We start from the raw sequence: 26,441 nt of genomic DNA, 5'->3' as shown, positions 1-26,441 counted from the left end.
CATACCATTCAGCAGTTTCTCCAGATCTTCTGCAGATTCAAATAAAATAACAATATCATCAGCAAATTGAAGAGTTTTTATTTCCTCTCTTTGGATTGTTATTCCCTCTTCAAATTCCTCTTTGATTTCCTATACTGCCTGTTCTGTATAAACATTGAAAAGGAGAGAGAACAAACTGAAGCCTTGTCTCACTGCTTTCTGGATTGCTGCTGCTTTTTCATAGCCTCGGTTCTTATCACTGCTGACTGATTTTTTGTTGTTGTATAAATTGTAGGAAATCTATCTTTCTTGGTAACTGATAATGATCACCTTCTGAATGCCAAATAGCTTTGTCCTCTCAATATTACCGAATACTTTTTCACAGATCTCTGAATGCCAGAATCCTCTAAGATCAGACATAAAGTTAGGATTGCTTCACATGTTCCTACATTTCTTTTGAAGCCAAACTGATTTCTCCCAACTCTGCTTCAACATGTCTTTTCATTCTTTTGTAAATAATACATGTTAAAATTTTGCAAGCGTGAGATGCTAAACTAATAGTGCGGTAGTTTTCACACTTGTCAGCACCTACTTTCTTGGGAATAGCTATAACAGCATTCTGCCTAAAATCGGAAGGCACTTCCCGTACATCATACTGGAAAGGGCTAGTAAAGGGAAAGAAGTGACCGTGGTCTTAATTAAGGTACAGCCCCACAATTTGCCTGGTGCAAAAATGGGAAACCATGGAAAACCATTTTCAGGGCTGCTGACAGTGGTGTTCGAAACCACTACCACTATATCCTGAATGCAAGTTGATAGCTGCTTGACCCAATTAAGGCCGCGGTCGCTTCCTTCCCACTCCTAGCCCTTTCCTATCCCATCATTGCCATAAGACCTATCTGTGTCAGTGTGACGTAAAGTAAATTGTTTGTCTACATGCATTACTTTGATTTCTTAATCGTCCGCTGAACTAGTAGGCGTATAGCCCTGCACGATTGTGATGGGCATTGGCTTGTTGTCTGTCTTAACAACAATAATCCATTCCCTATGCTGGCCATAGTAGCTTACCCCCTCCCCCACATTGTTATTCATAAACCAACTCCTGCATTTTCCATGTTTGATTTCGTGTTCATAATTGTGTGGTCACCTGACCAAAACTCCTACTCTTCCTGCCATCATACCTCACATATACCAACTACTGTAAATCTAACTTAGTCTATCCAGTAACAATTTTTCTTCCCCTCAAAGTTATGATAGTCCAGATATTCATATCATCAAAGTTAATGCATATACTGTTTAGAAAAACTGTTTGTAGGTATTTATTGTTAGTACGGTAATGGATTTTGTTTTAGATTTCTGAAGTTTCATCTCTAAATCTCTTTGTTGGCAATATTCTTGATGAAATCCATGCTGTTCAGAATGAAGTCAAGAGCTTGAAGGAAGAAAAGGAGAGACTAATCAGAGGTAATATTCAGAATATTAACTGTTGCAGAGGGTTTTTTCAACTTTGAGATGTAAATGGTTTCAGTTTCCTTATGCTCGCTTCCTGTCTGATCACCTTAGTCCCATTTCCTGATATGGGGTCGGGGATAAGGTAATATGTATTTATACGGAAAGCCTTTTATGGCCGAATATCCTTCCTGATGCCAACCTTAGTTGAGGAGCTAATGAAGATGAAATAAATGATGGTGAATAAAATTGGAATAAAATGGATTGGAATTGTACTGGCATTTGTCTGGAAGTGAAAATAGAGAACGACAGAAAACCATTCTCAGGACAGCCGGCGGTGGGGTTCGAAACCACGTTTCTCCTGAATGCAGACCTTTGCTCCGTAGCCATAGCACATTAACTTGCGCAGCCACTCTTCTCGGGCTGATCACTCTTAACCCTTGAACCGGTAGTTGAAATAAATCTAACCGGTGGGTGTGCACCACACATTTGCAGTACCTGGTGTATATCACTCTTACAGATGTATTATTCACAGAATATGCACATATAATACGCCGAAACATTCAGTATGAACTGAACTATTTAAAAAGTGATTTGCATGTACCCTCAGTGTAATGTTTTTTAAAAATTTTCTGCCCCTTTAAATGCCCCCTCAAAACACAAAAATACTTTTTAATCGCACATCAAATTTAAATGACTAATCAGTTTTTCTGAAACTTTTAAAAATATACATTTTGTAGAGAAATTAATTCTGATGATAAACATGCAAATTTTAAGTGAATAGTGTTAATGCTTTAGGAATTATTCAGTAAAAAGTATGGTAGTTGATATAGCTCAAACCGGTGGGTGTTCATAACCTACCGCAGATGGAACAACACTTTGCAGTAGGCCTTGAATTTACAGATGCATTTAATTCTGTTACAATATCTTCATTATTTAAATCCAATAATGTAGCCATCGTGTGTGCGTAACACACAGTAAACAATGAAAGCAAGTCACAACAAAATCAACACGTGTTTCAAAGCTTTATGAATTGCGACATTCATTTGATTCAAAGATATCACACGTAAATGGATGTATTTAACACCGAAACATTCCACATTCCAAGGAGAACATATGCCTGATGATTGCTGCCATCTAACGGAAATATTTACAACTTCTTCTACCTGACTTCCTCGTAAAGTAGACCTGACGATTTATCATCAGCGGCGGTTGAGATAGGCCGATCTATCATCAGCTACCAGTTCTAGGGTTAATATATGCTTTGACTATAATATTTGAATTTTCTTGAACCTGTAGTATTATTAATTTCCTTCATTTTAGACAGAAGGATTTGAGTAAAATTCTTTTTTTTCATTCATTAGACATTTAATATGTTCACTGCTGTCTTAATTGAACCTGAACATTGTCCTCTTTTTTTTCTAAACCGGATCACTTAAAATGATATGCATGTGTCATTGACATCTAGCACAGGAACCAGGTGGTGCACATATGCATTAGTGTTGGCTACTGAATGCATGATTCGAAGCAGTGTATCGATTCATTGAAGTGTCCGAGTGAATCGATTCACAGGAACGGCGAGTTCACGGTACACGATTCAGCTTACTCCCAGCGGACAGTGCTGAGTGGCGCACTCACTGGACGTTGACGGGGAGCTGAGCTTCCGCTGCAGCGAGACAGTGAATCATGGCACATCGAAAGAATCGTGAACGAGCGCAGCTCAGTGAGACACAAGGTACACACGGCTCCTTATCGGCTCACTGGACACGCGGAGAGCCGAGCTTCCGCTGCAGCGAGACAGTGAATCATGGCACATCAAAAGAATCGTGAACGAGCGCGGCTCAGTGAGACACATGATACACACGGCTCCTTATCGGCTCACTGGACACGCGGAGAGCCGAGCTTCCGCTGCAGCGAGACATACAGTGAGCCATGGCACATCGAAAGAATCACGAACGAGCATGGCTCAGTGAGACACAAGATACACACGGCTCCTTATCAGCTCACTGCAGCGAGACATACAGTGAGCCATGCTACACTGAAAGAATCGTCTGCTATAACGGACTCTCGAGCTCAGCTCATTTGAAAATAATACCCATTTTCATTCACTGTCCTCTTCTTACAGGGAGGTTTAAATAATAGATGGATTTATTTGCAGTGTTAAAAAGGTAGTCACAACATAATTCTGAAGTAGCTAGTAAGTAGGTAGGCTATTAGGTTATACTATTTATTAGTTTAATGAATCTTAGTATTATAACTTAGTTGACATTTGACAATTAAACTCGACTCTAGCCTGCCCTATGACTAAGAGTCATGCTCATAACCTTTCAAAAGTACCTGTTTTATATTGGGAAGAATGGCTTAGTATTCTCTCAGTTCATATGTCACATCGTTGCACAAGACTTCAATCATATGTGGACAGACGCAATAACAGTATGTTGAATCAGAAAACCAGCGGGCTACTGTACATCTCGGGTAGCCTATACAAAATATGACGATTAAAAAAATCCTCAGCTTATAGAAAAATACATATTTTCAAAAATGACTGAGCGAGTTGTCATGCAGTTAATATCGCGTGGCTATGCGCTGGCATTCGGGGGATGGTGGGTTCGAATCCCACCGTCAGCAGCTGTTAAGATGGTTTTCCGTATTTTCCCCATTTTCACACCAGAAAATGCTTGGACTGTACCTTAATTCAGGCCATGGCTGCTACCTTCCTAATCCTAACCTTTCCCACCTTGCGTCGCCAGAAACCTTCGATGTATTAGAGTAACTAGCATTTTTTCTAAGAAAGGAGTTCATAGTATGAAGACCAGATGGCAGCTGCGAGCACTGAATGCTGTTGCTGCTGTCTTACCAGCACATACTACACAGATGCAGTAGGAGCGGTGACCAATGAGCCGTGAATCGGATCACTTTATCGATTCAGTAACGTGAACGGAATCAAATGAATCGATTCAGTAAAATGAATCGAATGTCCCATCACTAATATGCATCAGATGGCATTGAACGTATTAACAAATTTTTAAACCTATAGTATCAGTTTACAATTCTTTCTTACACATTTACAGTAAATTAGGAGCATTTTATTGTGTATATTGTAAGATTGAGGACTAGTATTTCTAAAGGCTTTCAAAGCCAAGTATGTAATTATAGAAAATCAAATAATTTCATATTTACCAAAGTTTATTAATTCATAGAGTATTTCAGTCTTAATCCTATCATTTAACTAAAGAAAAAAAAAAGATCCAGTGTAAATTAACTGTTTATACTACACTGCCTTTGTAATTCTGCTCATCTTCTGGTAGGAAGAAGGGTACCGGTAAATGGTAAGAATATCGTGTAATGTATTCCGTTAATCCATTTATCTTTCTTAGATAGATATAGAATTATCTAAGATACAATAAATTTTCTTGCTCTGAATGGAACATTTTAGTTACTGCAGCAATCATCAGGCATATTTTCTCCTTGGAATGTGGAATGTTTCGGTGTTAAATACATCCATTTACGTGTGATATCTTTGAATCAAATGAAGGTCGCAATTCATACAGCTTTGAAACACGTGTTAATTTACAGCATTAACACACATTTATTCCAGATGGAAAACCACACAATCACTACTTCCTACCAAAATAGTCCAGAATCTATCTCTATTTACAGTTATTTCTAAGGTCCTCTATTTGTTTTTCAAGTTCTTAAAGATTATGAAAATTATTTTTACTACTCCTCTACAATGCCTTTGCTGGCAGGACCTAGTGTTTACAGTGCACTATGTCTTCTGGTATGGGCTAGAGCAATTTTGTTACTTTCATTGATCTGTCTCTGTCTTATCCTTGGCTTTGACAATATGAAAGTGACTGAGGTATGAGCGATGTTGGTAATGCCATTCCTTGTACAGCCAGTCCCTGCTATGAATGGTATGAAAATGTTGCTCATAGGGTCTGTTGGTGCATGCATTTCAGTGGGCTTGGCAGATTGATATGTAATAGCAACTTCTGGCTCAGTGAGGAAAGCAACGGGAAACTACCTCACTCCTCATTTCCCTAGTATTCCTTTTCAGTGATGCCTAGGAAATCTATGACAGCTGATGGCAGAGCTGTTGAGGATCCAACCAGCCTTAGGGCTGAAGACTGAACATACATACACTCCTCTACAGATGACAGATATCTACATAAAATGTAACTAAGATTTGTACATAATTGAGCGGGTCCTTGATAGGCGTCTTTGTGAACATGTTGTCTTAAACCCCAATCAACGAGGATTTGCTAACTCCTCTGGAATGCATGTCAACACTGTGATACTCGACTCTCTTCTCCGTGAAGTCAAAAACAAAGAAGCTAATCTGACTACTATATTCTTAGATATCCAGAAAGCCTTTGACAACGTTGGTCATGACCATTTAAATGAGACACTAAAATCGTTAGCAATTCCAACCAAACTTACGAATGTAATCATGAATCTGCAAACAGGAAATGTCACACACATTCAGATGCAGAGAAGCAAAACAAAACCTCTCTTGATAAGCAGGGGAGTTATGCAAGGTTCTCCTCTGTCGCCATTCCTGTTCAATCTCGCCATCAACCATATTCTGGATGACTTTAGCGAAACGTCGATATCTACCCAATATGGCTTTCAGTTGAGTCCAGATAGTGAAGCTCTAACAGTATTAAGTTTTGCTGATTATTTAGTTATTGTTGGAAAAGATTCTGAGTAGATTCTGAGTCAGCTTTAGTACTTGCTCATGCGGTCATACATCAACTACAAGAAATTGGACTTAACATGAATATTGGAAAATGTAAAGGAATTTGCATCAAACATGGTCACCTATCAGAAGAAAAACTATTCACGGCAGATGGAAAACAGATACCATGTCTCAAGAAAGGAGAATCTATTAAGTATTTGGGTGTAAATTTCTCCAATGAAATTACTTTCCAGTCTGTCAAGGTCCTAAATAAGCTCAAAAACACCCTAGAGCTCCTCATTTCTTCACCGCTTTTGCATTCTGATCAAAAATTTGTAATCATAAACACATCAATCTGTCCCAGTTTGGTATATACATTTCAGACAGTACCACCACAAAAGATTCCAGTCAAATTTACGAATGATGCTGATATTATGGTTAGGGGGGCATTAAAGGAAATTTTGCAACTTCCCATGGTTGTCCTGAATGATGTGATATACGCTGAAATGAAATTTAAAGGTCTGGGTTTATTTTGTGTATCATGGGATATATATCAGCAACATATTAATGCATGCAAAATTTTGAAATCTTCGAATAATAATTTTCTACACTCACTGAGAAACTTATGTCAAGAAATCAGCACGAGCCTCACCGCATTGAATGTGGCAGAAACGGAATCTATTTGAGACAAAAGACATGGTTTTTTAGATACAAAGAAAGTCTGACTCGAATTGAGAAGAAGAGCTTTTGACAGCGGGAGCAAGAAAGAGCATAAAGGCGAAGGTGTAGTCCTGTTTAAATAGTATACTCCAGTGAATACATGGATTCGTGATCATAAAGGATTATCTTGCAGTGAATAGCGTGATGCAATAAAAATGAATGCCAATGTTTCTGCTGTGCATACTATACCTGGCAAATCCCAGGGCAACAGCCTCTGTCGGCGTTGCCACAGAGAGTTCGAAACTCTTTCACATGTCCTGGGAGCCTGTCCACATGGTGAATTACTACGTACCTCACGTCATAATTTATTTATTTATTTATTATGCCTTTGTAGGTGGTGAAGTTAGGGCTCTTGGCCCTCTCTTACACTTAACCACTGTAGTGATACAGTTAGAGTACATCATATTATACAGTAAATAATAACCTACACAAAAATACATTACACTTTTCTAACTCACATTCATTCGATCTTCCTGTCATACAAGTTAGTCAGCTGCATTTAGCAGGTAGTCTCGGCAAGCAGACTTGAATTTAGGTAATGAGGTGGAATTTCTGACACTGACTGGCAGGGAATTCCAAAGTGTAGAACGCGCCACAACAAAGGAATTGTTGTACATAGAGGATCGGTGGACAGGAATAGAAAGGGAGGAACCAGAGCGGGTATTACTGCTGTGAAAGGAGGACAAATACTTAAGCTGGGAAGAAATGTATAGTGGTCTGTCTTCAGAGAGCAGTCTGTATATCTGTATCAGTATGTGATACATTCGTTGTTTGTCAGGTTTCAGCCATGAAATAGTGTGATAGTATGGGGTGACATGCGTATCATAACTCAGACTGTATATAAATCTAAGGCAACAATTAAGCGCTCGCTGAAGTTTCAAAGTCTGCTCTTTTGTTGCGTCTACCAGAATGACGTCACAGTAGTCGAGGACGGGAAGCACTAGCGTTTGCATGAGTTTGACTCTCACATTACAAGGTAGAATATCGCTGTTTCTTTTAACCGAATGGAGTATCGAAAATATTTTTTTACACACATTCTTAATATATTCAGTCCAATTTAATGTTTCGTTCATTGTCACTCCAAGATTTCTCACAGTTTGGCTGAATGGTATAACTCTACCATTCAGTATAACTGGAGGAATAGTTTCGTACCGTAGTGTGGCCAACAATTTTTGAGAGCCAATAATGATTGCTTGTGTCTTGGAGGGGTTAAGAAGGAGGGAATTTTTCAAGGAGTAAGCATTAAGTCGCTGAAGGTCAGCATTGATGCCTGTTATGGCATGAGGCAAGTCAGAGATCTTACAGTGACAATAAATTTGTAAGTCGTCCGCATAAAGATGGTAGCTACAATTCTTTAAATTAGATGAAATGTCGTTTATGTACAAAATAAAGGGCAATGGGTCTAAAACACTACCCTGCGGCGTGCCTTCCTTCCTGGTTAGCCAGTGAGAGGTTTGATCAAGAGTTATGATTCGTTGCGCGCGATTTTTGAAGTACGATGAAAAGAAATTAATAGTTCGATGATCGAAGTAGTAAGATTGCATCTTATTTAGTAGAGTCTGGATGTTTATAGTATCAAATGCGCTACTGAAATTGAGGAGAGTAAGTACTGTCAGCAGTCTTTGGTTCATTGCGTGTCGTATGTCATCAGTCACTTTAAGCAGGGCAGTTGCTGTGTTGTGTCCCTTCTTGAAGCCAGATTGCAATTGGTCTAGCAGAGAATGGTTGTTTAGGTATTCCAACACCTGCTCATGAACCAGACGCTCGAGTGCTTTGGAAATCGCAGGTAAGATAGAAATTAGTCTGTAGTCGGAAGGTAGGGAGGGGTCAGGCTTCTTAGGCACAGGGATAACATTGGCTAGTTTCCATAGCGATGGAAAGGTTCCATTTTTAAGACAGTAGTTAAAAATGTGGGTAATAATTGGTAAAACAGCACCAATAATGTTGTGTAAGAAAGTTATAGGGATATCATCCACTCCTCTAGCTTTTGATTTGATAGAATATAATACCTTTTTAACTTTATTAGCAGTAACGGGGCGAAATGTAAAATGTTCTTGGTCAGGTAAAGGGTTCATAAAGGAGTCGGGTACTGAGTTTGGGGAATTTAGTACATTAGGTGGTGTTCTTTCTTCAGTAAAAAATTCGTTTAACTTATCGAGTGGTATGTCTGGCACATGAGGTTGTTGCTGAGGTTTCCCTATGCCTAGGGAACGAAGCGTGTTCCAAGCACTGCTAGAATTCATGTTTGCAGTCACGTTTTGCAAGTAAGTAAATTTACGGTTTCTAACGAACTGTTTAACTCTATTTCTAAGGACCCGATAATTTTCGAAGTCACTTTGGTCACGAGTTCGTTTAAAGCGGCGGTAAAGTGCATCGCGGTGGGCCATCATGTTTTTAATTTCATTATTTAGCCAGGGACAAGATGGGCGAGTAACTTTTATCTGTGTAGATGTTGATTCCCATAGGGAATCAGAAATAATTGTTCCGAATGAGTAAATTTATAATACCAATATAAATGGTCCGTTATTGGACATTATAAATTTTCCAGCTAACTCATTCCTGGCTGCCAGCGTTTCGCCCCCGTGTGCTAGGCTGGGCTCATCAGTTGGTACCTAGCACACCTACCAAGACGCTGGATAGTGCACACCGTGATGCCTGCATCAATTTTTGATGGTGAGACAATGTCTCTCATAGTGCATTGGCACTGCCGGTGGCTGCAATTAGCCTACGCAGTGGCCTCCACGGTGTGCACTATCCAGCGTCTTGGTAGGTGTGCTAGGTACCAACTGATGAGCCCAGCCTAGCACACGGGGGCGAAACGCTGGCAGCCAGGAATGAGTTAGCTGGAAAATTTATAATGTCCAATAACGGACCATTTATATTGGTATTATAACTTTTATCTGTCGCTTAGGGGCGTGTTTATCGTACAGAGTGATTACAAGGGAGTTAAACTTGTCTACTTTCGCGTCTATATCGTCCAATAAGAGTATGTCATTCCAGGGTAGATTGTAAGCGTCATGTCTTAACTCGTCCATATCAATGTCTTTTGTGTTTCTGTAAATAACATACATAGGTTTATATTTTGGCATTCGAAGGGAGTAGGATAGGTAGATAAGGTCATGAGTGGAGATGGCTGGGACTGGTAACTGGCCATGAGTTATAACTTTGTTTGAGTTATTTGTCACAATGTGGTCAATGAGCGTGTGTGTTTCGTAGTATTCTGTGTAAATGTGCTTAGTAGGCTCTAAATGGAGGATGGTCATATCACAGGAAGAAAACATGTCAATAAATTGTTTAGTTTCATGCGTTTTAGTAAGTAGGTTAATGTTGAAGTCACCTATGGCAATAATATGCTCGTAACTAGGCAGTAGGTCAAGTAAACGAACTTCGAATTCAGTCATATTTGTTATTTTGGGCGGCTTGTATACAATAACTATAAGGAGTTTCTGTTGGTTAATAATGACTTCAACAAACATGAATTCTGGCCCTAGCTGTGCATTGTTAGATACACATATCACCCGGCTTTTTAAGTCGTTTCTGCAGTACAAGGCCACCCCACCTCCTCTTCTGCCATCGGATCTATCATGCCGTAAGAGGGAATACTGGTCAAGTTGTACCATACCAGAGGGTATGCTCGGTGTAAGCCAGCTTTCGCTAATAGCAAAAATATGGATATTATTTTCCCTCACTATGGCTTGAACTTCGTCGAAGTGCGCTACCAAGGAGAGTGCGTTGACATGGCAGCGCTGTAAACAGTTGGTAGAGGGAGATAATGCCTGTTTGAGGAGCAACCCGGTGGTGAGAGGTGACGAGGTGAGAGGGGGGATGTTGGCAAGGTCAGTGTCAGGTGCAGAGCTCTGGATCAGCTGAATAACGGAATGTTGACGAAATAGTATAACAGTAATATCATGCAACTTACCTCGACATCCTGATAAATGCTTACACTGACTACCACTAACACACACACAGACACACACATAATACACTTACAAAAACACTTATTCATAACAAGCGGTTGCACTATCGAGCTGTGCTGTTTCATATCTCTATATATGTATTGCCAACTTATACTTGCACTCAAACACACACACATAAAAATTAACTGAACTGAGGCACACGCACTATAATATAAACCTATCCTAAGATAACTATGGTATAATACAGCCATTGTGGACTAATCAGTTCATCTCTGCACCAAGCCTTTGTAGAACAGAATCTAGTTCAGCAGGTGTATTTACAAAATACTTTTTGCCGCCACCGTCCATTAAAATGATACATCCATCCTGTGACCAAGCTCGCCTGCCCACACATTCCCTGGCTTTGCGAAGCATCTCCTTCCTCGTCTGAGTAAGGGACTCTGTTATTAACAACTGGGTACCCTTTAAAGCTCGTTTAGCACGCCACACTGCTTCTCGCTCATGGTACCTAACAAATTTTACTATTATGGGTCTCTTCCCATTAGCCACTGCGTCTGCCACTGTCCTCTTACGACCTTCAAGCCTGTGGCACCTGTCAATGCTGGCCATTGTCAGTTCAATGTTCAGTTTCTCCTTCACAGTGTTTAGTACCTTTACAGCTGTATCCTCATTAGGACACTCATTAACACCGTGAAGAAGAAGACAATTCCTCCTTGAGTATTGCTCCTGAGCATCCAGTATTTTGTCTTGCTTGTTAGCTCTCAGCTGAAGTGCTGAGACTTCTTGCTTGATGGATTCAAGCTCAGCACTTATAGATGCCTGAAATTCACGGAAGTCCGAGTACAGAGCATCCAGTTGTTCCGTGCGGTTGGTGTCCCTGCCTGCAGCCATGGTCGCTTGTTCCAGTCGTTTCTGAAACTCGTTCATTCGTTCTTCAAATGAAGATACCTTGGATTGTACTGCCTTTAGAGTCATGACGTTAACTCAAGGCGGTGACGTTACACTTACTCAACAGTTACTATCACTTGCAATAACTAATTGTTAGTTTACGTGAGGATACGGCTGGTGATAAGCGGAGCGACTTCACAAGTAAACTACACTATGCGCCATCTTCCCTATCCAGATCAATGATAACTAACACTCTGAGAGGACAAGGTTATAATGTCTATGAAGAAGTACACGGTCTCTCCAACAGAGGAAGCAACTGATGCATTGACATTATTGCTTTTAAGCCATCCTGTTCTGAAGGTTTCATCATTGATCCAACAATTAGATTTGAAACCAACAAAAACCAGCCGGAAGAGGTCGATGCAGAAAAACGAATAATTTATGAAGAAACGGTGGACTTCTATAAGCAAAAATCCACGAACCTGCTACGCAGGCGTAGCAGGGGGAGAGGTGATACTCCCATGTGGCGCGTCCCAGGTGGCGGATAGGGGGGTCCTAACCGGCTTGCCGGTGGACTTGAGGGAAACAAAATACCTCTCGCGGACCAAACACACACCCCCTGTGGGTGGGGGAGGCAGATGAAGAATTCACCCACGGTATCCCCTGCCTGTCGTAAGAGGCGACTGAAAGGGGCGACCAAGGGATGAATGACTTAGAACCATGAAACTACTCTTGATTCGTACCATCATACGGGGAACACCATGGGTTGCATGTACTTGCGAGTAGTATCACTAACTTGGTACGAAATAGGTTTGTGATTCGTTGCAGTAAAAAGCCTGGCCGGGTGGATTCCAGTACCCGTGCGTTGTACCCCTGTGGGCAACACCGCGGGTCTGGGCGTAGCCTGTGAGTTGCACCACTATATGAGCGACACCGTGGGTCTGCGTTGCCTGTGATTAATACTCACTATGTGAGGAACACCACGGGGCCCTTGGGACCGGCACCCGTGACTAGTACACCTAGGTGAGGAAACTCATCGGTTTGCGTTGGCTGTAGGTGGCGCCATTGTGTGCGAAACACCATAGGTCTGCGTTACCTGTACGAAGTACAATACTTGTGAGTAGTACCATCTTTTGTGGAACACCGTGAGTCTTCGTTACTTCTGATTAATACCCCAACATGACACATACCATGGTTCTATTTTACTCGTGACATGTACCATTCTGTGGGGCCTTAGACTTGGATTTTGCACCCCCTTTCGACACCAAGCATCATTGTGCTGTATAAGTGGTTCCTTGGTCGGTAATAATGTTATTTTCGATCTCTATTGTGTCCAATCCACTGGTTTTTGTTTGTTTGTTTTGTGTTTTGTTGGGTTCCTGTCCATCCATTCATTCTTCATGACATATTTTATTTTTATTTTGGTCAGTGGATGCCTTTGAAATTTTTGTTCTTTCATTTCGTACCATTAGGGGCCAATGACCTTCAATGTTAGGCCCCTTAAAACAACAAGCATCATCATCACTATAAGCGAAAATATAAGCTCTCATCCATTTCTGTAATCAAATTGATGGTAGGTGCTCGAGGAACCATACCCACATTTTTGTCAAATTCTGCAATACCTTTGGGCTGAAGAGAGATTATAATAAACGTAATTTTCATAGGGTAGGCCCTAGTTATATTTATCATTTATACCATCCATTATTTTATAAACAAATCCTTATATTGTATTGCTTTATATTCTATTGCTGTATTAACAATTTGTGAAATAAATACATTATAAGTCCAGTTCAAAACAAATATGCAGCAAAAGAAAGAAAGGAAAAAAAACTGATTTTGGCATTGGTTTGTGAAGAGAGTGAAATGCTTGCCATGGAACTGCTAACATAACTGAAAAAGTAAGCAAAATTCTCATGACTTGACCACTTTGGTACTGGAACTCTTCCATATCATTAACTACTTATTACAAACATATGAAAGTTACCGGGTGAGGGGAAACCCTGAGACGTGACCATTTATGTGCCAACAACCACGTGACCACTGCCAGGTTAAACTGTGGGGTTTCATAGCAGAAGACACAAAAGTGTATCTTTGGTGAAGAACAGACATTGATAAACAAATTGTCAGTGCCCTCTGTCAGCCTTCTTATTCTGAGGAGGACTTGATGCTTGCTAGTGAAAATACCCTATTCATGGCATGATTCTGTCAAGAATCATCCAATTAATGACGTACAATACTTGTGAGTAGTACCATAATATTTGGAAGACCGTGAATCTATGCCACTTTTGATTAGTACCGCAACTTGAGAAATACCATGGATCGGTTTTGGAATTATTTTTGACTTTCAGAATTGTGAGTGGCTCCACTGATTATCTTAAATTCATATTTATCGTTTCATTCATCATCACATTTTGAATTCCAGTCAGTGGATGAATTTTGGACTTTCAAATTGTCATTACGTTTTGTCTCATTTCGTACCATTAGGGGCCGATGACCTTAGATGTTAGGCCCCTTTGAACAACAATCATCATCATCTTTCTATTAATTTTTAGGCCTCTGTCTTCCAAGGATTTTCTCAAGCTTCCCAGCCTCTCTTCCAATTCTATCCTACTGGTCTTGCACAAACAATATCATCAGCAAACTTCATGCACCGGGTGCTTTAGTTCATGCACCATCAGATCATATATCCATCACAAGGTTGAATATGTATGGGCTCATTGAGGACCCCTGATGCAAACTGCTAAAACGTAATTGAGAACAGACCAAATCTGGATAAAAGATGAAATTATGTTCTTCTATAGACAAAAGAACCTTCTCAGCAGTAAGGTGTATGATACACACCTTGAAGTTGCTCAAGCTTTACCAAGTGTTCAATGGGAATTATTCCAAAGATTTGTTACTTATATACTTGAAAACATCCTGGCCAGTAAAAAGCAGGATCTGGACAACAAGTTAAATAAATTAATTAATTAACTCTTTCCCACAGCCCAAATCTAAACCCTCTGATCAAAGTAATGTTAATGTCAGAAATAAGTTTCAGACTTCCGTACATTTAGTGACGCAGAAAATGACATCTTAATGAAAAACTCAAACATAATTGGCCAACCCAATGAAATTTTCAGAACTTAAGCACCATCACAACTGAAACGGTACTTATAAGGGAACATTGGCAATGGTTAAGTCGCCGATCGCGATGAAACTTGGAAAACACATTGAGGTACACGTAAAAAAAAGATGTCAGCATCAATTTTGGGTGCCAACATTCATTAGGGCATTAACTAAGGGGCCTAAAAGTTGCGACATTTCAAGTTCCGTGCGATCAGCGATGAATACCTGCTGGCCAATGCTAAGCTGGCACACTGCGTGCCTGGAGACACACCTCTGCACCTCCTCCCCTCCCCACTCCAACTGGTTTGCCACCGCACGTTTCCCTTCTCCCCACGCCGGCCGGCTGCTTAGCTGTTGAATGGGATCGGCTCTATACTTTGCTTCTTTTTGTACCGTAATTATTGAAATCCTTTAACCCTCCACTACTCGCGCAGAGTAATAAATTACCGCAACCTTTGGAAAAGGGCCGCCGATTTTTTTCTGTCACGTACTGTACACTGGGTTGTTGTGTACCTTTCAAGGACACTGTGTGGTGCCTCCTGAGCTATCTATCATAAATCTCCGTGCGTCAGTACGTTTCCGGCAGTGACACAAAGTTGACTGGGGTAACATATTGCCCCATGCGAGCACTGGCAGAAGTAAATTGACAGACTCATGTTTTGTTAATTTTCATTCTTGCATGTGTGTTTATTTTGAGAACGGCTAGCTACTTTAGTATAGACGGTAAATATGAGTCGTGATATAGCCAGGAACATTAGCAAGGACCAGGAACGAATTCGTCAACTCCTTTGTGAATTATTTGACGAAGAATTAGTGGATTCAGAAGACGACGGTGAAAAGGACAACATAGAAACATCAGAGCATGATTTACTCACAGAACAGGATGTTAGTGACTTACCTGAAGAGGACTGTGCCAATGCATCAGGGAGTGAAAATGACGACGCTTCAAACAGGCCCTGCCAAAACTACATATATGGTCGTGATGGTGTGACTAAATGGAGCAACGTACTCGTGCTCACAACGAAGTTTCATCATACTTGCCAGGGTCTAGGCTGAAAACACGTGGCGTTACGGATCCAGTGACATTGTTTAATTTTTTCATTGATGAAAGCTCAATTGCAGTGGAACTGGTGAAACCTAGGATAGCCGTTAGAGCAGACTAAACAAGTTTGCCTCGCAAAGCCTCGAAAATGAGCTTTGCAGTTAGATATGCAGAACATTTCAATCCCCAAAAGCACAATAAACATTCAGCCATGAGCATCCATATGAAAGACACCGGACATAGTTTTACAACAATCGAACAGGATCTCCAAATTTTAAAAAGACTAGATAAAGGCAGGCTCATGACCGAGTTCGAAAATTTATACATTTTTTTGGACCAAAATATAATAAGAATAAAAATTTAAATGATCCAATAGACAACCGAAGCCCTCTTTACGAACAATTAATATTTTCACTCAGTAGTTGAAATCTGAAAGACAAAATACTTGTTAACGTCCTCAAAACAAGCTCTCCAAGCACCCCCACTAAGCCGCTCAACTCATCGCACCCCTATTCTCCCTCCAATACACACAACTCCTCCCCAAGCGCCAATCACATACCCACAGCCCCGCCTTCTCAAATCCACTCCCCTCCTCTAAGACATTACACGTACAACACGAGGAGCAGGACATTAGCAACAGCCAGTGCTCCACAAACCTCCTAGCAATTAGGTAACAGCTCAACAGCTTTCAAGGTAAGTTTTAACTTTCACATCTTTCATTTTCTCAATGATTTCCCCCCCTTTATTTCTCTTTTTCCGTCATTTCACTTAACTAATTAAGAAAAATCCTCCATTTTCAGATTCCCTCACATGTAGGACAGCTCAAACACCGATTGCACTGCACAACATTTTCGACCGTTGCCCATTCAACCAACAACTGACTTTCCCACACTTCAACAACAAAATATACGCAAACCTCTAGTCTACTATGAAGAATCTAATGATGTTTTTAACTATCTTCATTTGAAGCTGGTGTTGTTTTAACTCTGTCTTAGCACAGCCTCATTTTATAATCAACAAAAGCTGTTCACTTGCACTGTGCACTCCATTCATATAGAGAGTGACCAACGGAGTTGACTACCTCATGAATCCTAGGGCGAATTGTTTCGGTTGGAGCCAAATTACAAATAGACAAATTGGAATGTTTTACCTCATCAATTTTAACAATTATAAATAAGTGTACAGTAATTATAAATTGTATTTTATATTGCCAACATTTGTATATACTACGTAGAACTACCATCAAACTCAATATCATATAGACTTTGATTACTTTCATTGTTATACTGTACATATGATGGCCTCATTTCAATATTAAGAAACCACTAGCGTGTTTTACTATGTGTAACTGGTCTATTGTTATTTCGTTTAGGATAGGACCTTGTACGTGTTTTTTAATGTATTCTTTCTTACATATTATGTTCATAATTTCCAACCAGACGTCTGGTTTAATTTTGAGGTGCTTTGATATGACTGATGATGCCCTACAAGGAGGGTGAAACATGTCTCCATTTTAATAATGTTAAACTAAAAATGTTAACATCCTGTAATGTATTGAATAGGTTGGAGTCCAATAAATTCTCTTATATTATTATCATCAACAACTCTTACCAGAGAACCGAATCTTCTGAGCAGTTTTCAACTTCTTCTTTTAATAATAACCATATCTATGAGGTTACTAATATTTTACGGAAATATAAATTGAAAATAGCCTACAAAACTAGTAATAATAATGCTGCCTTACTTTTTAATTCATAGTCAGTCAATGCACAAAACAATTATTCCAAATCGGTGGTATACAGGTTGAAATGTGCAAATTGCTTGTTCAGTCCTCAGCCCGAAGGCTAGTTGGATCCTTAACAGCTCCACCATCAGCTATCGCAGATGGTCTAGGCATCACTGAAGGGGCATACTAGGGAAGTGAGGAGCCTTACCGAGCCAGACGTTGCTATTATATATCAGTCTGCCGAGTCCACTGAAATGCATGCACCAACTGACCCTATGAGCAACATTTTCACACCATTCATAGCAGGGACTGGCTGCATAAGGAATGGCATTATCTCATACCTCAGTCACTTTCATATTTTCAAAGCCGACAATAAGACAGAGACAGATCAATGAAAGAAAAATTCCTCTAGTCTATACCAGAAGACATACTGCAATGTAAACACTAGGTCCTGCCAGCAAAGGCATGCAAATTGCAAAGTACCTACATTGGTCAAACATGTAGGAGCTCTTTAATACGATACGCAGAATATGTTAATGCTATAAAGAACAATAGGTTCTCAGCCATGGCGCAGCGTATGGTAAACTCAAAACACAAATTGATTTGGAAGTAAATTCATCTTTAAATTATCTGGACCTTACTATTATTAGACAATCAGAACATTTATCATATATTATATATCATAAATCCACATACATCTAGAGCAGTTCTCTAACCTGAATTATTATATTAATGAACACTCTGAGAAATCCAACACCAACAAAAGTTTCAAGCCACAGGCAAGCTCAGTGCTACCCCCGACCACCACCACCACCACCACTTTGTCCGCTGACATCAGTCGACACGCCACGCCTCCCCTCTACTGAAAGTGGGACAGGCAGCTCTGCTTTAACCTGAGTGCAGTTATCAAACAGCTCACCAGCATACCGTAATTGATATGTAGGAGGACAACAAACAGGCGTGTCTCATACAAACTTGTGTATTCTCTTTGCTCTTCCACTTAACAGTCATTGCTTACACTTTTCCTTTTATTTCATTTTGCAGTGTCCTTAGTAATCCAATCCTATTCGACACGGTCAGGAGGAGACTTTTGGACCTATCCAACCTAATTCCATCACCTTTTATTTTAATCAGGAACCCGTGGATACATATATTATAGCCTCATATCGGATATATTGTTTATAATCCAATATCAGTTCAAGAAGACAATCACGGTAGAGCTGAACACTGGATCCTCCACATCAAGTTGGACATACATGTGGTGATTAAATGCAATCAGGAAGGTGCTTTTATGACAACCATTCATGTGGGACTTTCGATTAAGTTAACATAAATTAAATTTGACAAAGCTTTTGTTGACATATAGTAATTTAAAGTGTCTCTAAGTTCCGTGCGTATAGAATTTTAATGTTTTTTCATGTTTTTAGATGTGTTTTTCCAGGTTTTAATTGTTTTGTATAATTTTATTAACTTTCTGATTTTAAATTACATGGCTGAAGATGACCCTATGCAAGGGTCTAAACTGGTCCCATACATATGAAATGGTGTAATTTTTAGTTATTCCCATTTCATTTTGTGTTGAAAGGTGGATAATTCCTCTCCTATTCTCCTGAATACTGTGTCAATAGGATCAAATATGAAGTTTCTTACTTACAATATTTCACAATGCACAGGAATCGGAAACCAGCCTAGCGGTCTGTCATAGTCAACCTCCGCTATTTATAGCCAGGTAGACTACATGCAGTAGTGCAAAGCAAGGAAAGATGAGTGTGACTGATTAAGATGAACATTTATTTTCCATTCTAACGGCCCAGAAATGTTGAATTTGATATTTACAGCAAAAAGAAAACATGTACTTTAAACCATCACAAATAAAGTGAATATAATTGAACTTTTTAAAGAAAGGTGAACTAGTCTCAAATTTAGCATCAGAGTTTGGTATAGATGTGACAATAGTGCAGGACCTAATGAAGAATAAAGACAAAGTGTTGGGGTTTGCGGTGAGTTCTGACAGTTTGCATGGACTCACTAAAAGGAAAACAATGAAAGTGTCATCTTCAAAGGAACTGGATGATGTGTTATTCACGTGGTTTTGGTAAAAGCGAGGCGAAGGTGTACATTTTTGTGGTCCTATGAAAACAAGGCACAAATTTTTCATGAAAAGATGAGGCTCTCATGATCCTCACCAGCGTCTGACAGCAGCAGAGATTTAAGGGCAGACAGGCGTTCAAGAATGAAGCATCGAAGGAGAAAAACTAAATGGTAACAGTAGTGCAGCAGAAAACTTTAGATAAGAGTTCAAGCACATAATTGAAAGATACACTTTTGTTCCAAGTCAAATGTACAATGCTGATGAAACTGGACTTTACTGGAAGTGCTTACCCAGAAAGACACTAGCAGCTGCTGAAGACAAATCAGCTCCTGGTCACAAATGTGGTAAAGAGTGCGTTACCATCTTGTGCTGTGTGAATGCTAGTGGCGACCATAAAATAAAATTAGCTGTTGTTGGTAAAGCAAAAAATCTGTGTTTTTTCAAAGGAACAGTGATGAAATATTTTTCAGTGGATTATTGTCATAACAGATCTGTATGGATGGCACACAATATTTTCAGGACTTGGTTCCTTAATAAATTTGTTGCGCGGGTTCAAGATTTCTTGGCGTCCAAAGGCCATCCTTTTTCTTGATTATGCGCGCTCTCACCTTGTTGGTACAGAGTTGAAATCAAAGGACGAAAACATTTTTGTTTCCTATTTGCCACCTAATGTAACATTGTTAATTCAGCCGATGGAAAAAGGCATTACAGCCTTTAAGGCGCATTATAAGTGAGAAATTCTAGGCCTCTTAATTTCCAAAGAAATGTTGATTATTGAGTTCTGGAGAAACAAAATCTTAAAGAAGCGTTTTATTTTGCCCAGGAATCATGGGATCTAGTAACTGCTCAGAACATCGCTCGATCGTGGAGAAAATTGTACGTTGATGTCGAAGAGCTCACCAATGATTTTCATGGGTTCGCTAATGAAGGTGAAAATGAAGGACTGAAGATCAACGATATCCTGAAGACTTTTGATAAACTTAAGCCTAATAGGTATTTATTTGATCCTGTATTGACTTGTCTGAATCTATTAAAGAAACTATTTAAAATAGTTTATGTTGGGTCCACCTTGTCAATACACTTTTAATTATTGAAATTATTTATTTCATCATACATGTTTCAGGAAAAATATCCATTCCGTTCATCAGTGATGTCATGACATAATCATTTCAATAATTAAAAGTGTATTGACAAGGTGGACCCAACATTTTAAATAGTTTCTTTAATAGATCCTGAAGACTATCGAAAATAACATTCATTTGGAGAAGTGGATGAAAATAACATTGAGTGACTTCATACTGACGATGTATTGCCTGGGCATCACATTTTAACCGAGAATGAAATAGTAACTAAAAGCATTAATGGGAACTCAGCAGTCAGCTGTGAAGTGACGAGTGAAAGTGAGGGAGATTGGGAAGAATAGTGTGCGCAAACAATTGTGCATCGCTTCAGACCGCACTGGAGTCAGCTGAAACTTTATTGGAATCCTTGGAGCAAGAGGACAATAACATTCTTGTAATTAGAAAGCTCAGAATGGACATAAAGTAGAAAAAAAGTTGTAGGAGAGTGCAAACAAAACAGATTTTTTCAAAGCAGCTTAAATGACACCAGGTAAATTCATTTATTCATGTTCTGCTGGTAATTTATGTGAATATTTAGTATATACTGTATATTGTTTTTACTTTGACTACATTTTGGTTTTAAAGAGGGTTTCATGCAGTGCATTTTAAGGTTAAGGTTATACGGTATGTATTTTATGTACTTTAAAGTCCATTAAAATTAGTTATACGGATTATCCAGTTTTTAAAAATTAACCACTCACCCCTTCCCGGGCATTAGAACAGATAATCGAGGTTTCAGTGTATCAGTTTCCACACTTCTCATTTTCCATTGATCATAATTACTTAAAACTCGCTCATCCCTATCTTATCAACCAAATGGTACTGCTAAATAGTCCTGCTTTTACAGCCTTCCTTTTGTATTGCACTTATTTTTAACTATGTCAGAGCTTCATGATCTTTATACCATCTGTCACATCTGTTTCTCTATAGAGCTCATCTGGTTTTATCAGCACAATGTCTAAAGTATTCTTTTTCTTTCCTTTAGCTGGTTCCATCACTTTCTGATTCAGCTGTCCTGTCCTTCACATTAACTTTCCCAATTGACATTTGTTAAATTGAGATCACCCACATAGCTGAATATCTTATCAATTGATTCTACATCGGTGTCTCTTTTTTCCGACCTGAACACCCCAAAACATCAAGTTGCCTGTTATCATTAGAAATGAGCCCTACTCCTAGAATTTCATATTTCTCATCCCTAACTTTTTCATAGCATATAAATTCTTCTTTCCCCTTCTATTGAATCTATCCTATGATAAACACTCTTAGTTCCAAGAGAAAACGTCCGCATTCATATTATTACTTCTTAGCCATGATTCAACTCATATTACAATATCTATTAAATGTACTGTATATATATTAAATTAATTCTATTCTTATCCTTACAGTACTTCAGAAGTTGAACACCAACGACTTGACATCCTTATTTGACATCAACTCCCTGTACTCTCATCACCGCTCCCTGGTCCACCCCGTTTCCCTGAATATACCTCCCTGTAACCCTTCCGAACAAAATTCCCAACTTATACATACAACTGTGGTTCAAGTGAAGGTCATCTGAGTTCAGACCCCAGTCCTTCACATTAAGGTCCTTCACCCAGTAGGATTTATAAATCCCATACAAAGTTTCCCCCACATACCTACTCTATAGTCTCATTTAAATCCTCGATTTCCCTCTCATCCAGTCATGTCAAACAGTGCCCGCAGTGAGACTTTGCACAGCCTAAAAATGATCTTGTTTGCGTGCAGGCTGAACTTCTCTTCTGTAGGCGGGAGGGAGGGGAGTTGATCTGACAGTACGTTCGCTCAGGGATGAGTAGACCAGATCTCTTCATGCCATCTGAAATAAAAGGACGGTGCAAGACGAGAGTGGTGAGAGGAAAAGTTACGGTGGATTTGACCCGGAAAGGTCACACTGTTAAGTCGCGAACATGAAGGAGAAGCTCAGTGCTTAGTGTGTAAAAGGCATATCATCCGCAAAAGGTTTAACGTTAGACATCATCACGAGCAGTATCATGCACATCACTACAGTATAGGAGGTTTCAGGACTTTGATGTTGTGAAAGGAAAGTTGCAGCTCTTTTCCGTACTGTTTAGTGTTCAACCAGAAGATGCACCCCAGAATTTACAACTGGGAACTTATGGAGTTAACATATGACACACGGCTGAAGTAAGAGTACTAAGAAAGGGAATTTGTTGACTTTTACTGAACAGTTGTCCAATTACGCTTCCCACAACTTCGAATGTTTGTGGCAGAATCCTGTCAATCTTTGGAAGTACTTACAGATGTGAACAGTTCTTTTCCAGGATGAAGATCAACAAATCTCAGTTCCAATCTCAGCTAACAGACATACACCTCAATGCAGTAATTAAAATAGTGTCTGCCAGCACTATCAAGCCTAGCATACACCAATTTATTGCCAGCAAACGTTAGCAGGGCTCAGAAAATCAGTAAACATAAATGGGTCACTTTTAGGCCATTTTTTTATTTTAAAAAAAATTGTTTCACATGAAGCAAAACCTTGATGCCCAGGGTGTAGACAAGTGCTCACCGGAATGCTTTTTACTTGGTTGATGTGTGTAGTATCTATGTAGCCTACAATCCTATTTTCTTTGTGTATATCAATAATGTGTTTATTATTACACTGGTGGAAAAAATATCTAAATGAGGGATGTAGAATACGGAAATTTTGGCAATATGTTTGTTGAGTTAAAGTTTAATTGATTAAAAGTACAAGATTACAGGTTAATGTCTGCACAAGAAAAGCCATCACAAATGTGCCATGTTGGTCCATTAATGACCGGTGTAATTATCTGACTGTTGAATGCAGGCATGCAAACGTGCATGCATTGTGTCGTACAGGTGTCGGATGTCAGCTTGTAGGATGAAATTCCATGCCTGTTGCACTTGGTCGGTCAATACAAGGGCGGTTAATGCTGGTAAAGACACCCTGTGTACGCAGCATGGCTGGCTTACGCTTGAACTTGAATTACCTGCTCTAGTCAGTATCCCCTCCTACACAGTGTCCCGCTGACAAAGATCTCTGCCTCCTTCAAATTCTCCCCCACTGTCATAACCAGATTCCACACTTCACCAACTGTAGAAGTACCTGCTCATGGTTGCCTTTCATAGTTGGTACCAATGTGAAAACCTACCACCTTCTCCCTACCCTCCTCTTTCCCTTCTGCTTTCCTCAATGTCTGCCTTAATCTAATTCCTGGATAACACTCTAACCTCGTTCCCTTCCCTTCACAAATTTTCTTCACGTGCCTAACAACGAAGTCCCCCATGAGGAGAGCCTTAATCCTACCCACCTTATTAGTTCCCCTCCCCTTCTGGTCTCCCTTATTTTCCCTGATGGCTGCAAAAAACTACTTTCTCCACCCTTTTCTTTCTCATATGACCCTATTCCACCTCCTCTTTCCCATCCTCTACTCCTGTTTCCCTTTCCTCTTACCTCCCCCCTCCTCCATAACACTTCCCTGTTCCTCATCTTATCTTGCTGTTCTACCTGCGGTGGTCCGTACTAATTCTTCACTGATACTTCTTCTGAACTCTCCCCTAAACTTGACCCCTGGGCCCATAAAACGTAGCCCATCTATCTTCCACAATCTCCCTTTCCTTCCTTTCATGGTCTACCAACCATACATTGTACGTTGTTTGAGGGAGACCAACCTTCATTCTTGTCATCCATTAGAACCCTAATTATCTCTCTCTCTCAAAACAAAAAACAAAAAAACAAAAAAGTTATGGAAAAAGTCAACAAAATCAACAAAAATGAAGTAATGTATTCTGTGAATTAAGGACTTCATGATGAAAAGCTTGGAGCAAGATACTACCAATAAAATAACTAGCCTACTCTACAGTGCTACTCAGGCGTATCCTAATTGCAAGAAATAGGAATAACAGGTTAACTAAAATTATATAAATGTAGTTTAAAGTGAATATACAGATTACATTGATCAACAGAAAAAATATTACTGACTTAAAAGCAGTCAATTTATTTTCATTTTGATGTGAAATATGCAAATATGATGTTTGAAACATTTAGTTAGCTCTCATTCTCATTAAAAAACAAAGACAAAAAACAGGAATACCAAGCAAGTGGCTGCAGGGCTTGGGTCATGTGAGCTTGCATTTGGGAGATGGTGGGTTCGAATCCCACTGTCGGCAGCCCTCAAGATGGTTTTCCGTGGTTTCCCATTTTCACATCAAGCAAATGCTGGGCTATACTTTAATTAAGGACATGGTCCCTTCCTTCCCACTCCTAGTCCTTTCCTATCCCATCATCACCATAAAACTTATCTGTGTTGGTGCGACATAAAGCAAATAGTAACAACAACAAAAAAACAGGAATTTGTTTTTTGATGGACAGACATTGTCTAATTTTGGTAAATAACATGTGAGTAAACTACATCTTTATCCTAGAAAAGCCATTTTCATTATGCAGATGTAATTTATCATTTGTCAAATGCCATTTGTTATGTTTACAGAAACCTAGTTGATGTTTTTTTAATAATATCATTTTTTGTGTTCAGAGTTCTAAGAAGATTCAATTTTCACGGGTAAATAATAAAATACCTAGCGTAAATCTTAATTTATTTTCAAGGGTGCATAAAGACATACCCATAATCTACTTTATCTTAAGCTAATTTGTTATTTGGTTTTCAATCTATATTAATAAAGTAACTTGTCCTGACTGATTCATCATCGCCGAGCCAAAACCACTGGACATACAGAAATGGAATTTTGGGGATACATTCATATTAACATGTAGGTGCTCGCTAAGAGAGGATTTTTGGATATTCCATCGCTAAGGGGGCGAAAGAGGGGGGGGGGTGAAATTTTAAAATAAGTGTATCTATATCTCAAAACTTTAAAAGTTTACAGATGTAAAAATTGGCATTTAGAATCTTCTTTAAAAATAAGGAAATACGTATTTTTTTGTTTTCAGAAAATCCCAATAGAAGGGGTGAAAAAGGGTGAAAAAGGGGTTGAATGCCTCTAATCAGGATACCGGTACTCATATCTCAGAAACTAAACATATTACAGACCTGAAAATTTGTACTTTTGATCTCTTTTAAAAATAAAGAAACACATATTTTTTTGTTTTCGGAAAATCCAATTAATGGAAGGGTGAAAAGAGGGGGGGTGAATTTTTAAAATGAGTGTATCTATATCTCAAAATTTTGAAAGTTTACAGATGTAAAAATTGGTATTTAGTATCTTCATTAAAAATAAAGAAACACGTATTTTTTTGTTTTCGGAAAATCCCAATAGGAGGGATGAAAAGGGGTGAAAAACGAGTTGAATGCCTTTAATGAGGATACATATATCTCAGAAACTGAAGATATTACAGACCTGAAAAGTGGTGTTTGGGATCTCCTTTAAAAATAAAGAAATGCATATTTTTTGTTTTTAGAAAATCCAATAAAAGGGGGTGAATTTTTAAAATGTCTGTATCTATATCTCAAAACTTTAAAAGTCTGCACATGTAAAAAATTGATATGTAGAATCTCCTTTAAAAATAAAGGAACACGTATTTTTTGTGTTCTGTAAATCCCAATAGCAGGGGTGTAAAAGGGTGAATAATGGGTTGAATGCCTTTAATGAGGATACATATATCTCAGAAACTGAAGATATTACAGAACTGAAAATTTGTATATGGGATCTTCTTTAAAAATAAAGAAACACGTGTTTTTTTGTTTTTGGAAAATC

At 39.1% G+C, this 26,441-nt stretch overlaps 1 protein-coding gene across 9 annotated transcripts in view; it reads left to right on the top strand.

Annotated features, from left to right (window-relative positions):
• Window positions 1–26,441, top strand: part of LOC136878689 (DNA repair protein XRCC4) — a 113,735-nt gene that overhangs the window by 61,725 nt on the left and 25,569 nt on the right. For all 9 annotated transcript variants that reach the window (XM_068228923.1, XM_068228916.1, XM_067152132.2 and 6 more), the window contains exon 3: window positions 1,332–1,443. In XM_068228923.1, the coding sequence (XP_068085024.1) occupies window positions 1,332–1,443 (112 nt within the window). The remainder of the gene's footprint in view (window positions 1–1,331; window positions 1,444–26,441) is intronic.

The sequence above is a fragment of the Anabrus simplex genome, chromosome 1 (genome assembly GCF_040414725.1).
Source record: "Anabrus simplex isolate iqAnaSimp1 chromosome 1, ASM4041472v1, whole genome shotgun sequence".
NCBI classification, from domain to species: Eukaryota; Metazoa; Arthropoda; class Insecta; order Orthoptera; family Tettigoniidae; genus Anabrus; species Anabrus simplex.
This window is presented reverse-complemented; position numbering and strand designations above follow the sequence as displayed.